Source organism: Drosophila ficusphila, unplaced genomic scaffold, assembly GCF_018152265.1.
Source record: "Drosophila ficusphila isolate 14025-0441.05 unplaced genomic scaffold, ASM1815226v1 contig_791, whole genome shotgun sequence".
Classification (NCBI taxonomy): Eukaryota; Metazoa; Arthropoda; class Insecta; order Diptera; family Drosophilidae; genus Drosophila; species Drosophila ficusphila.
This window is the reverse complement of record NW_025064737.1, coordinates 13,101,148-13,114,017: the sequence shown is the minus strand read 5'-3', so window position 1 is coordinate 13,114,017 and position 12,870 is coordinate 13,101,148. Positions and strand designations below refer to the sequence as shown.

The following is a 12,870-nucleotide window of genomic DNA, read 5'->3' as shown; positions in this document are numbered from 1 at the left end:
TTATTTTAAATTTAACTTTTAGCTTAGTGAAAATGGCTTATTTTAAAAACCACTGTTAATTGAAAAGGGTGAACAGTCACTTTGTAACAGTCTGGCAACCCTTGGCGATTGTTTATTGTTTGGTTTCTGCCGCGAATTCTCAAAATTGTTTAAATTTGGTTTATTGCAGCCTTGTTATGGATCAAAATGTCAAGAATATCGATATCAAACTTGAAAATATTGAAGTCCTGACAACCGGAACAGCGGCGGAGTTTGTAAACGGCATCCTGGACTTTTTGCTCTACCAACGCCGTCAAATTCCCTTCGTTTACAAGACATACAAATACTATGTTGAAAAGTGGTTCGATGCAGAGGAATCAACAGATCAGAAGTCTTACGCCCAGTATCAGCTTGACCTTCAACGATTAAAGGCAAAGGCCACCAAAGAATCCATAAGTGACATGAGAGAGGTGCGTGTTTCTTTCAATAAATAACTTATTTTTTTATTTGTACCTTGCTTTATCTGCAGCTCATTCGACAAGCATTCAGGACATCATGTGTCAAGAGCCTGCGATTTCTGTTTGGCAGCAATACGTTCTTACCCTCGGAGGCTTATACCCTGCACATACCACATAATTCCATATCGAGGGATCACTTTTGCGAGCACCATGCTCTGCCAGAAGGTCGTGTAAACCAAGCATTGCTCCGCCTTCTCACCTGCGAAGAGCTGTACAGCCTTTTCTCCACCGAACTGAATGCCACCAACGTATACCTTGAAATTGAACTCTTAGCTCGTACAGAAACTGATCAAGGTTCCAAGGGGGAATCTGCAAATCTGATACCAAAGGACTTTTTGAGTCAATTGCCCCGCAGTTGTAAGAATATACACCTGCACCTCTTGCATAGCACTGAAAATCCATCGACTGAATTGCGTTGCTGCAAGGAGTTGGCCATTTATGAGGATCTTGGGTTGCTGAACCTGGATAAATCTGAAGAAGAAATAAGCCGGACAACCGATTCTGTGGAGACTGTCGAGGAATCCAGTGAATGGTGGCAGTCCGAAATCATAGTGCAGGGTTTCAGGGCTCCTACCAATCAAAAGCCGTCAGATTTTTGGTCTAGCAAAAATTAATACATAATTAATATGGACATTCAAGTCTGGAGGTTTGTGCAGGTGCCAAGAATTAAGTGTCAATTAGTGATGTCTTATATTCAATATTTCCGTGCATTTTTTATTAAAATAATAAGTGTAAGTCCTTTCAAACATGTAGACTAATTGTTTTTTTTTTATTTGCTGAGCTTTTTATTAGGATTCAGGTGAGGTGTCACCGAATTTGTCCATGTTTTGCATGTTATTGTATTGGGTTAAACGAGCGAAGTATTCCGTGTATTTAATACACGAAATTATATTTTGTCGCTCATTAAGTGGTGATTATTATGGGATGTAAAGTTTTTGGCTCTTGCTGCTTAGCCGAAATCCGGTTGGCAACGCGGTCTATGTCACGTTGGCCCAAAGGACTCAGTTTGCGACCACCATCTGGATGCTTTTCCACCAAGCGAGCAGTTTCCAATGCTTGAAGAGCCTGTTTGGGGTTTCGGTCCATAAAAATGTTATTCTAAATTGAAAACGTTTGGCTTTACCTTTCGAATACAGCCATTTGAGGAGCGGCAATACTTGGAGGGACGCGTTCCGTTGCGCTTGCGCCCCCCGTAGATTTTGGTGAAGGCCGACACTCCGGAAGGACTACGCAAATATAGATGCCTCATAATGGAGGCACAGCGTTTAAAGAACCAATCGCTCTCGGTTGGCCCTGTTTCCTTGAATGTGGCTGTCTTTATATAGTCGGCCTGCTCAGGCATTACAACTTTTCCGGATATTTTGAGAAAAGATGCCAAAGCTTTGACCAAAACGTGCTGGTCTACATCCTTGATTGTTACTCCGGGCATCTTGCTACCTATGCTTTCTAATGTTTATTTTGGTGATGGAAAGAAATATTCTGTATTAAAATTGTCCTACCTTTTGCGGTATAAAAAAGTTTTTCCCAGGTTTTCTCGACGACTTTCGCCAAAATGGACGTTTAAAAATGGCACTGGCCAATGTAGCCGGATCATTGGACAGGAAGCACTGATTATCGATAGCAGGTTAATAGGATGGAGCTCGGCAACTCTATTTGATATTAACGAATTAAAAATCCGTATCAATTGTACAACATTTTTTTTTATTTAAATAAATAAAATACTACAAAAACCCGTCAAATAAGGCACAATTCCCAAAAATATTTAAAAACTTTAAGTTTTTTAAAAACCTTACAAATTGAAAGATTGCTAAGGTAAAATGAATGATGAAAAAATATTAATAATAATAATAAAACATTTAATGCCTATCGCCAATGAATTTTTAAATTTGTGCGCCGCAGTGTGGCCATGAATTGAGTGGTATTTATTCTGCATTGCGCGCCATGGTCACACTATCCAAACAGCAGCCAAACAACAAAATCAGTTCCGACCACTAACAAATAAATCCCTCGACTTTGACTCATTCGCATTCCGGTTGACTGTCGCGATTGCAGCATGTCTGAGAAGCCGACTGTTTTGATTTTGGGTGGTAAGTAGCTCTGAGACCCCGCTTATCACCAGATCCAACTGCATGGGTGATTTTTATGTGCCCCGCAGGCTGCGGCTTCATCGGACGCAACTTGGCCACTTATCTGGTGGACAATGAACTGGCGCAGGAAATACGGCTCGCTGATAAAACCCCTCCCCAAATGGCCTGGTTGAACAAGGAGCAGACGAGGGTCTTCGAGAGCGATCGGGTGGAGTTCTGCAGCGCGAACCTCATAAATGCCGGTAGGTAATCGCAGTAGGGTGGCTCAAGCTATAGGATATGCAGGAAATGGTGAAATACTTGAGCCATGTTTGCTAGAGAGTTATTTATCTGGTAGAGGCAACTCTGATTCATCTATTAAGATATTTGATATCCAGCAATTCCCCATTAAACACACTTCTCTGAATCATCATAAAATTAGATACCACATAAGCCCTGGCAACCAGTTGAATCTTGAAAAATGTGATTCTTTTTAAATACGTTTTATAAAAGCAAGAATAAGACATTTTAGAATTTTGAAAAACTCCCCAACGGCCACCTAGCTACCTGTAACCAAAACGAGCCACCCTATTGTACTTGCACCAAAACAGGTTTTGGAACTCTCGTCTCCTTTGTTTACAGCCTCTTGCAAGGCGGCCTTTGCGCCACACCCCACGACCGGAAGGGCCTGGGACATCGTCATTAATTGTGCGGCCGAGACGCGTGCCAACCAGGATGACGCCGTCTACAAGGAGGGTATCCTAAAGCTCAGCCTGAACTGCGCCAATGAGGCAGCTGCCCAGCGGGTCAAGCGCTATGTTGAACTCAGTTCCGGATGTGTAAACAGCAGCGAGAAGACCCCGTTAAAAGAAGACTGTAAGCTGGATCCCTGGACGGGTGTGGCCCGGCAAAAACTGAAGGTCGAGAAGGAGCTGGCCAACATTGACGATCTCAGTTATACAATCGTACGATTGCCCGTGGTCTATGGCATTGGCGATAAGCGCTATTTGAGTGAGTGTTTCCTTTCGCCGATGCTCGATAATTGATGTAATTGACAAACTGACCACCCAATTGCTTTCCGTTCATAGTGCCGCGCATTATAATCGCTGCCATTTACAAATACCTCAACGAGACAATGAAGCTTCTGTGGAACGATGCCATGCGTTTGAATACGGTGCACGTAGCCGATGTGTGCGCAGCCATTTGGCAATTGGCTCTGAGTCCCAAGACCGCTGGCCAAATCTACAATATCGCCGATGACGCTGAGATTTCAACGCAGGGCAGCATTAGCAACCTGTTGGCAGATATCTTCGACATTAATGTGGACTTCTTTGGACTCGTCATGTCGAACTTGGCAAAGGTAAACAACATTGCGACACATTTGACATTTTAAGGTGTACGAGTAAAATTTGCATAATTAAAACATTAATTTGTTAAATCCAAAGAAGTTCAACCAGTTAAAAGCTAAGGTTTTGTTTAAATAGATTTTAGAGCACTTGATCTGTTTTATGGCACTTGATATCCACATTAAGGCAGGTCAAATGAAAGAAAACATATATAAGTGGCATCTGCTGCTTATAAGCATATAATCACAACATTATCATAAGACTCCGTGGCATACTGCAATAATCTATAGTTTATTAACCATTCAACTTGTTGTTTTCCAGCTTTATCCCACGGACACCGTTGGTGAAATCAACGACAAGCACATGGCACCCTGGGCCGAGATTTGCCAGCGCAACGGCATCGACAACACCCCACTGACACCCTACCTCGACGAGGAACAGCTGCAGCACAAGCACCTCTACTTGGACAACACGAAACTGAAAGACTTTGGCTACGTGCTGCAGCATCCGAAGCTCACTCGCGAGCTGCTCATGGAGATGATCGACGACTATGTGAAGCAGCATCTGTTTCCCAAATCTTTGGTTCTTTGATTCGCAAACTCAAAGGAAAGATTGCACCACGTTGACATGCACTCGGTTCGGAGACATTTATAACTTTTAGTCAGTAAGCCAAGAGTTTTATTATTGAAATTCGGAATAGTCTTGTAGCGATTATTACTCCTCTTCCAATTTGTATACGGACACAGATACTCTTATACGCTGTATCTCAGTTTTTATCCACAAAAGTGTACTTATAGTATTATAGAACCCCTTTATATTTTTGATACATTCCAATCGATCCAACGATGCATACGTTTTTACGTATTAGTAATTATATCATTGAGAACAACAACTGTATTCCATTGTGATCAGCTAAGTGGCCAACTCAAGTTGACAATTAAAATGCACTTGTTTAGAATTTAGTTTGTTTTTGTATATTTGATTATTTTAATGTTACGGCAACGGAGCGATCGTACGATAAACGTGACTTGACGGTACGAGACGTTGCGATACTTAATTGAAAATGCAATTGCTTCACTTTGACGCTCATTAACTTAAAAATTACAGAAAATCAACAATAATAAGATCGCAACTTGTTCAACTTAATACGAAACACGGGCGAAAGTTGGCGTTTGTTTTGCTTTTGTTTAAAAAGAGTAATTTCGGCCAGCTCCAATTGCCGTAGATTATAAATTACGATTCTTGCATATCGGCTTTGTTTGTGACATTTTCATCTAAGACGGCGGTGCATGGAGCAATAGCAGTAGTTATGCTCTCTTGAGTGTTCGATTGCTTAATTATCTAGTTAAGAGTCTGGGGAGGGGCTAATCAGCACACTCAGCGGGCTTAGAAGGCCAGACCGGCATCGCGGTATGTGGTGAAGATCTTCTCAATCGAGTTGACGTAGGCAGCGGTTCTGAGGTCCAGGCCAAGGTTGTACTTCATGGCCGTCTTCATGATGGCGCGGGCGGAGCGCTCCATGGTGTAGTCCAGGCCGGAGTGCACGATGTCCTTCTCGGAGGCACCGGAGATGCGCTTCTGGAAGGACTCCGAGGGGGGTCACGGGGATGCGACCGCCGACACGGCCGAAACGACGCTCCAGGGACTCTTGCACGGATTCTGCAGGAAGACAGCGAGTGGGGATACAAGAAGGACAAAGCAATTAGTTGAGAGTGCCACATGCTGATAGGAAAACATATATGACAAGGTTTAAAGCCGCCCAATTATTACAGATACTGGATTAGATAAATTTAAAGCAATTGGATATGATGGTTCCGAGTATTAGTATGATTATGGTATAGAAATGACTCCTGGATGCTTAAGGAATGGATAAATTACAAGTAAAAGGCACAGGTACATAACGAAACTAACTACATAAAATGTTTTACATGATTTTAAAATGATTTCAAAAAGGATTGTGTTAACATGGTGGATAGGTGGAAACGAAAAGAATTAATAATCAGAATGTACCGTCATTAATGATTCTTTCAATTGACTGTTGGACTGAGGCTACATTGTTGATAGAGAAACGGAAAAAAGAAGAAGAATAAACAACGAATTACTTAGATGATACTTCAAAATTATATTACGATCTTAGAGTCTCTTGGCGGTGGTTTGTATTTCTTTTTGTGGTGTTGGTGGATAGGATCGAAAGTAAAGTAAAGTTAAGGCAAACGAAATTTTGAAGATGGAGAACCAAGAAATTCTAAACCAATATGGGAAGAGCAAATGCTGACAGAGCAAGCGCTTTTCTGTACGGGTTTTGGTGTTCTTTTTAATTATAGCATAATCAATCCATAAACCTATTAATGAGATGGCATGATCAATGAGCAGAAATAAATAAATAGATAGAGAGATGAGGAGCAAGTGCCTTCAAGAGCCTAATCTTATTTTAGTTATAAAGTTAGCATAACTTACCGAGCAGATGGTAGTTGGACTCGCGCTCGTACTTGAAGGTCAGGCGACCGTACGAGACGTGGTTCAGGTTCTTCAGCCACTCGAAGAAGGAGACGGTGACACCACCGGCATTGATGTACAGATCGGGGATGACCAGGATGTTGCGGTCGATCAGGATCTTATCGGCAGCGGGGGTGGTGGGGCCGTTGGCAGCCTCGGCAATGATCTGTAAAAAATTAATGAAATCAGTAAAACATTTACAACTTGATTACCATAACTAATAAGCTAGGAAATATTTTAAACAAGTCACACTTAATATGGTTATTTTACCTTAGCTTGGATTCGGTTGGCGTTCTCGCTGGTGATGACCTTCTCGACGGCAGCTGGAATGAAGATGTCGCACTTCTCGAACATGAGGTTCTCGCCCTCGTAGGGCTTGGCATTCTGGTAGCCGACAATGGTGCCGTGCTCGTTCTTGTAGTCCTCCAGCAGCTTGGGGTCAATGCCCTCCGGGTTAAACAGGGTACCGTCGTGCTCAATGACACCGATGCAGGTGGCTCCTGCGCGGGTCAGATAGCGGGTGGTGTGCAGGCCCACGTTACCGAAGCCCTGGACGATGAAGGTCTTGCCGCCCCAGCCGGGAGTGGTTCCTACACATAGACGATATAACCATATAAGTATACACTTTCCAAACTTAATTTCCAATCAAAAACTTACCAATCTGGCTCATGTAGTTGGCCTCGTTGATGAAGTTCTCCAGGCCGTGGAAGACACCGCGACCGGTGGCCGAGACGCGTCCGTGGATTCCACCCTGGTTGATGGGCTTGCCGGTGACACAGGCATGGGCATTGATGTCCAGGTGGCCGATGGTCTTGGCGTAGGTGTCGGCAATCCAGGACATCTCGCGCTCGCCGGTTCCCATGTCGGGAGCAGGGACATCGACGCCGGGTCCGATGAAGCCCTTCTTAGCCAACTCCAGGGTGAAGCGGCGGGTGATCTTCTCCAGCTCGTGCTCGGAGTACTCCTTGGGGTTGATCTTCAGGCCAGCCTTGGCACCACCGAATGGCACATCCACGCAGGCGCACTTGAAGGTCATAAGGGCGGAAAGGGCTTTGACCTCATCGCGTGACACATCCAACGAGAAGCGAATACCTGAAATGAAGGGAGGAATAATTGCATAAGCACGTATTACGTATACGACAGGTGTACACAGAACTTAGCGACCTTGATGCAGCTTTCATTTTTGGCCTAAATCCAAAAGACAGATCCAAAAATAGACGACAAACTACACGAATTCCTCGCGGAAAGCAAAAGTTTTCCCCGAATCGATGATACATTTTCGAACATTTGAACATTTTCGTTAGCTGTCTTTTAAAAGCACGTGCCCTAAAGAAAATTGTTGCATCTGGCCGATGTGGGGAAACCTTTCGACGATGTCGCAACAGTCTCAAGAACCCAGAACCCATAAAACGCCTTTGGGTCTTATCTTTATTTGCCTGGCACATTTAATTTTGATATCTTTGGGAAAGCGCTCGATTAGATAAGCAAGTGTTTCCTGCTTGTAATTCGAATTTAATAAGCGTGTTCTATTGTAAAAACTTGAAAGAGCAAAGTGCTCGATTTTATGGGTCGATAAATGGTACTTTATAGTCGAGTTCCATTGAATGGTTTTTTATTTGAAGCTAGGGGAATTAATGATTTAAACTTTTGGACCGTGGATGTTTGGACGAGCCCCCAAAAAACAAGACTATAAAATCCAAAATTAGCTTAGTTCCTTGGATTAAATTTTGGCTATGTTGCCATGCTGATAATGACCATGAATCGAGCGAACTTTAAGTTCCAAAAAAAAGAAAGAAACAAATTCTTGATTTGCTTTTCGCAATCGAATTGGGTTCTTGGCATTATCAGCTGTGTGAGTTCGCTGGGGCTCGGCAACTGGAACTTATAAACAAAAGGGAACAATGAGTACACAAAATTGCAAATTACAAATCATTATGTACTGACTGGTGGTTTATGTATATCATGATTTCGAGAGGAGCAGTCTGGGTGTGTACCTAGTAATTTTCCATGCCTTGACTAGACGCAGAAAATGATATGCCTCTATATATTGTAAACAACCTAAAAATAAACTAATCTTTGCTTGGTTTCTTATTATAAACTGTAAGATAAAGAAGAATAAACTATTTTAGAACTACTTTAGCATACTCCCTCAGTAAGTTCTATGCCTTTAACTATCTATCTTTTGGTTACTAAGTAAAAGATTTTCCTGAGATATTTTCAAGCTAACTGGTTGAGGTATTTTCGAGTCTGAAGACCCATTCATCCTGGTCTTTTGCGTCTTCTTTTTGGCTTTCTGCTGAATGGGCTAAGTCGTCATATCGAATCGAACTGAGGAACTGTGCTGACTGTACCCAAACCGCTTGACGACAGCGACGCCCTCTCTATTTGCCAAAGCCCCGGTTTTCGCCTTTCTTTTCGCTTATGTTTACCATAAAAACAAAAAACAGAAACGTACAAAAAATATGAAATGCCAGAAGACCAGCGCCAACCGGCTTTATCAGGCGACTTGTTTTCGTTTTTCGCCCAAAAATTAGGTAGGTATTTGAAAAACAATAAAACAAAAATGAATCTATTAGTGTTCCCAAAGCTAGAATAGCTAGTCTAGATGGCATGCTTATACAATCGGTGCGATAACACATTTGGGGGCTCGATCGTATGGCTGTGTGTGCCATATAGCCACGTCTATATCTGCATATACATACCTATATACATATATTCCCTATGGCAACAGGCGACGATCTTTCGGATAGACCAAACCGGTTGCCTCAGCTGGTCAGCTGACCAGAATTCTGCGCCATATGATTAAAAGCTACAAAATCTGTTTGTTAGGGGCCTTGACGCCTGCCAAGATCTTTATAGTCGGATAAGATATGGTAGAAAGATAGGAGCGGAAGTGACGCATATATAGACGCACCCCCAGCAGAGTTTGCGCTAAAAAACATGCCATTTCGATAGAGATTCCTTTCGTGATCAACAACTTAGCTGTGGACTAGATTTTCTACAGTTTTGTTTGTTTTTCAGGGGGTTTGTCACCCACTTCAAATGACACGATTGACAACAATTTGCATACGAAAACTTCGAGTGCAACTCTCGGGGAGTGCAAATAAAATCGAAACTTGTTAGTCAACAAGATAACTGCCAAGTACTTGTGGGAAATGCTATTTACTTGAACTAATGTGTGCAATGAGCATGTGTTAATATACTAGTGAATACAACTGTATGCACATATAAAATACATTATTGATAGTGCGGCTCTTTACTATCAGTTTTTGTTTTATTTATACGTTTTCGATTCACAGTTTGTTTGTCTGTTTGTAGTTGGGAAATTACAGAGCAGACCCCTCAATTGTCTAGACAATTTAGATCGGTTCATCGACATATGTCGAAAGTGCCGTAGACCAGATCAAATCAGTTTTGAATGGTCCCCCATGCGTTGCCATTCTCTTCAAAAAGATACAGTGGTACAGCCAATGACGCATTCGTCAGCTTCAGTTTTTTGTTGGATTTCATTTTCTCATATTTTTTGGCACAACGTGACCATCACGTGAACAAAGCCGAGCTGACAGACACCCCAAGCAAATTGAAACCGGTTTCTCAAACGCACACACAAAAACCAAACTCAGCAGAAGCGGGGTAAAATGAAACGGAATTCACGAGCCGGCTTTTAAAAGGCAATTTAGCCGAAATTTGAGAACGGATCTCGATGTACGCAGAACATATTAAACAATTAACAGCTAACTGGCAGATGTATCAGCCTGAATTAGCATTAATTAGAGCACGGCCAGCACAAAATGGTTGCCATTAAACATTGTCCATTGATCAAGTACCAAGAAAACAAACAAACTAGCAAATTTTAGCACCTCTGACAGAAATAGCAGAACCGTATTTAAGTGAATTATTAACGAGACATAAGGTGCAGTCACAGTCAGTTGGCAACAGTTTGTTTACAACTTTTGGTGGCCTAACCAGACCACATGATCGATCTGGAATCGAAAACAAGATCATAAACTGCTAAGAAGCGTGGCAATAATCGTAAACAACCAATTGTAGGGACATAGAATTTTTCGGCTGTTTTTATTTTCTATTTTTGCGCGTGGCCAAGGTCAGATAAGAAACCCTTGTCGCGTATTTTTCACTTTTTTTCGGCATTTGATAAGCACTGAACTGGTTCTAAAATTAATAATGCGAGTGAAAAACAAAGATCAATTCGGAGCAAACAATTTTGGTGGCCTGACAACAAGGGGGGCTTTTTTCTTTTTTTGGCGTTGGGGGTGTACTTGAATAGTTTTATTTTTTACTCAGCACTTGACACACTGTGCAGCGCTGTTCTCATTTCAATTAGAAAGCAAAACAATAAGCACAAGCAAAAGTTCATTATAAATAGCACCCAGCCAAAGAAAAAAAAAACAAACAGCAGGGAAAGAGAACAAACATCGAAAGAATCGAAATAAATTTGCCAGCTCGAAAATAATAAAATGTGCGAAAAACTGGGAGGCAAGAAAATTCATCGTTCGTATGTTTTTGAATGGTGGCACACTTGAAGGGTTTGGAAATCAAATGGAAACACGTGTACAAACGCCTGAGCCTTATGCAATTTGGTCTATAAACCCTAAAAGAAAAAGGGGGCGGTGTCGGCCAAAACGTAAACAAAACAGGCGGCAGAACATGCGCAGAGCGAGGGAAAAGGGGGCAGTCTGTATGGCTCATACTGAGTTACATAACTCGAAAAAAGGCAAGACATATAATGCCAGAATGCCGAAGGAAAAATCGATTTTGCAACGAGCAACAACTGCTGATTTAGGCAATTCCTATATGGGCTTTAAACTGACATATTTTGGCTTTAAACACGCCAGGCAATTGTCTTGCTTTAATGAGCTTTGTTAGGCAAAATAGAGGGATTGTGAGTATCTTTAAAAATAGCATTTAATTTGCTTAAAATGCAGAGGAATATTAAATAGCAAACATTTGCATATATTATGAAACGGCATTAGGTCATAAGAAAGGGGCTACTTTAGTTCTTTTGTATCTCTTATATTTAGAATTACGTTTTTCTTGTGTTGAAAAATCCTAAGCCACAGTAAATATTATTTTTCTCTCGAATTTGGGCCTTTCAAAATGAAATTGTGGGTTGATCAACGGGTATGTTCCTAATTCGTGTATATAAATTCACTCCCTACATTTTTTGGAAATATTTTAGTTCACTGAATTTCACTGAACACTGGCTAATTTTCCTGCTATAGTGGATTTGAAAATTGAATGCACCTCGGGAGAGTTCCCTGTCTTGTTTGTTTGGTAATAAATCATGGCTAAATACTTGCCTCCCTTGGTGGGCGTCTTGTGGGTGCTGTGCTGGGCACGGTAGCCGGTGATCATCTCGTAATTTCCGGCATCGCGGCGCAGGGGGAAGGCGATCTCGATGATGTGGTCGCAGGGCTGCATCAGCATAAGGATGCCCTTCACCTTCTGCTTCTTCTCGTCGCGGGTCAACTTGCCCTTCATGTCGTCGACGAGGGACTCCTCGGCGATTTGGCAGCCGCGGTGGAAGAAGTACTCGACCATGTCGAAGAAGCGCGGATCCTTAGCGGTGGGCACGTCCTTCAGGCGGTCGGGGATCTGGTGCTCGGTGGCGTAGCCACGGCTCGAGTGCATCACTGCCGTGGGCAGGGCCTTGGCCAGCGTGGCCAACTCCTGCTGACGCAGGGCTCCCTGGCGGGCGAGACTCTTCAGGTGATACATGACGATACTGTTCCTCCTCCTCTTCTGTTCTGCTGTCTGCTCTGCTTCACTGCTTGCTGTTGGCTCCGCTGCTCAACAACCGCTCGCTTTTCGACGCCGCTCCAAACTGACCGAGGGCCCCATCTGGTTGTATATATATATTCTCCAAACCATGGCAGAATTAGGGAGTCTCGCCGGGTCCGCAAGTCCCTAGAGCGCCACCCGAACGTTAACGGACTGAACCTCTGGCAACGACTCGGCAGTCATATTCATCCGCTAGAGGCGCTGTTCACAACCTCGATAACTGAAACTTTATATTGGACAACATTTTCCCAAATGGGTAAACAGAGAACGACTAAAAGGTACATTTTTTTGTATAATTTTTTATCTTCGCCGAGAAGGAGAATTCTTTCCCAAAAAAATTTGTTAAACATTTTGGTGCATTTATAAATTTAACGCAAACGGTAATATATTTTTAAATTCGATATTTTTATTCGAAGTCGATGTCAGGCCGCCAATGTTTGCATTGAATTTTTAACCGAAAATGTTCAGGGTATTCATTTCTTCGTCGTCATCTTTTTCGAATAGTAATTGTTTGTTAAATTAGTTAAAATAAGTATGTATTTTTTTTTAATTTGTATCTCCTGACCAAAAATCTCATCTCTCTTCCGCAAAAGCGAGAGCATTGAAAAGCTCTCCCAATAGGAACACAAACTCGCGGCTATATTCGTTGCCAGGGAGAGATTAGCT

The 12,870-nt window shown here is 42.3% G+C and overlaps 4 protein-coding genes across 5 annotated transcripts; 2 read left to right on the top strand and 2 right to left on the bottom strand.

Moving 5' to 3' along the window:
* The first annotated feature begins 71 nt into the window (after positions 1–71).
* On the top strand, positions 72–1,249 carry LOC108087272. Its single transcript, XM_017184579.2, has 2 exons — positions 72–449; positions 509–1,249. The coding sequence occupies exons 1-2, from the start codon at positions 177–179 to the stop codon at positions 1,109–1,111; spliced, it is 876 nt and encodes a 291-aa protein (XP_017040068.1). The 5' UTR covers positions 72–176; the 3' UTR covers positions 1,112–1,249.
* LOC108087276 (40S ribosomal protein S19b) lies at positions 1,175–2,096 on the bottom strand. Of its 2 annotated transcripts, none has more exons than XM_017184583.2 (3): positions 1,997–2,096; positions 1,621–1,934; positions 1,175–1,562 (listed from the first exon to the last, which is right to left on the bottom strand). In XM_017184583.2, exons 2-3 carry the CDS (start codon positions 1,924–1,926, stop codon positions 1,401–1,403), a joined length of 468 nt encoding a protein of 155 aa, XP_017040072.1. In that variant the 5' UTR covers positions 1,927–1,934; positions 1,997–2,096; the 3' UTR covers positions 1,175–1,400. The 2 variants fall into 2 exon arrangements, with proteins under 2 accessions (XP_017040072.1, XP_017040071.1); XM_017184582.2 differs by having other exon boundaries at positions 1,621–1,943; positions 1,997–2,087.
* A 350-nt stretch (positions 2,097–2,446) lies between these two features.
* Positions 2,447–4,871, top strand: LOC108087231. The gene is made up of 5 exons (XM_017184517.2): positions 2,447–2,584; positions 2,653–2,826; positions 3,206–3,574; positions 3,652–3,923; positions 4,231–4,871. The coding sequence occupies exons 1-5, from the start codon at positions 2,551–2,553 to the stop codon at positions 4,498–4,500; spliced, it is 1,119 nt and encodes a 372-aa protein (XP_017040006.1). The 5' UTR covers positions 2,447–2,550; the 3' UTR covers positions 4,501–4,871.
* Positions 4,861–12,253, bottom strand: LOC108087229 (glutamate dehydrogenase, mitochondrial). Its single transcript, XM_017184513.1, is given in 7 exon segments — positions 4,861–5,505; positions 5,507–5,568; positions 5,920–5,958; positions 6,367–6,571; positions 6,676–6,995; positions 7,063–7,497; positions 11,724–12,253. Coding segments are annotated over 7 exon segments (1,689 nt in total). The 5' UTR covers positions 12,142–12,253; the 3' UTR covers positions 4,861–5,295.
* Positions 12,254–12,870: the final 617 nt, after the last annotated feature.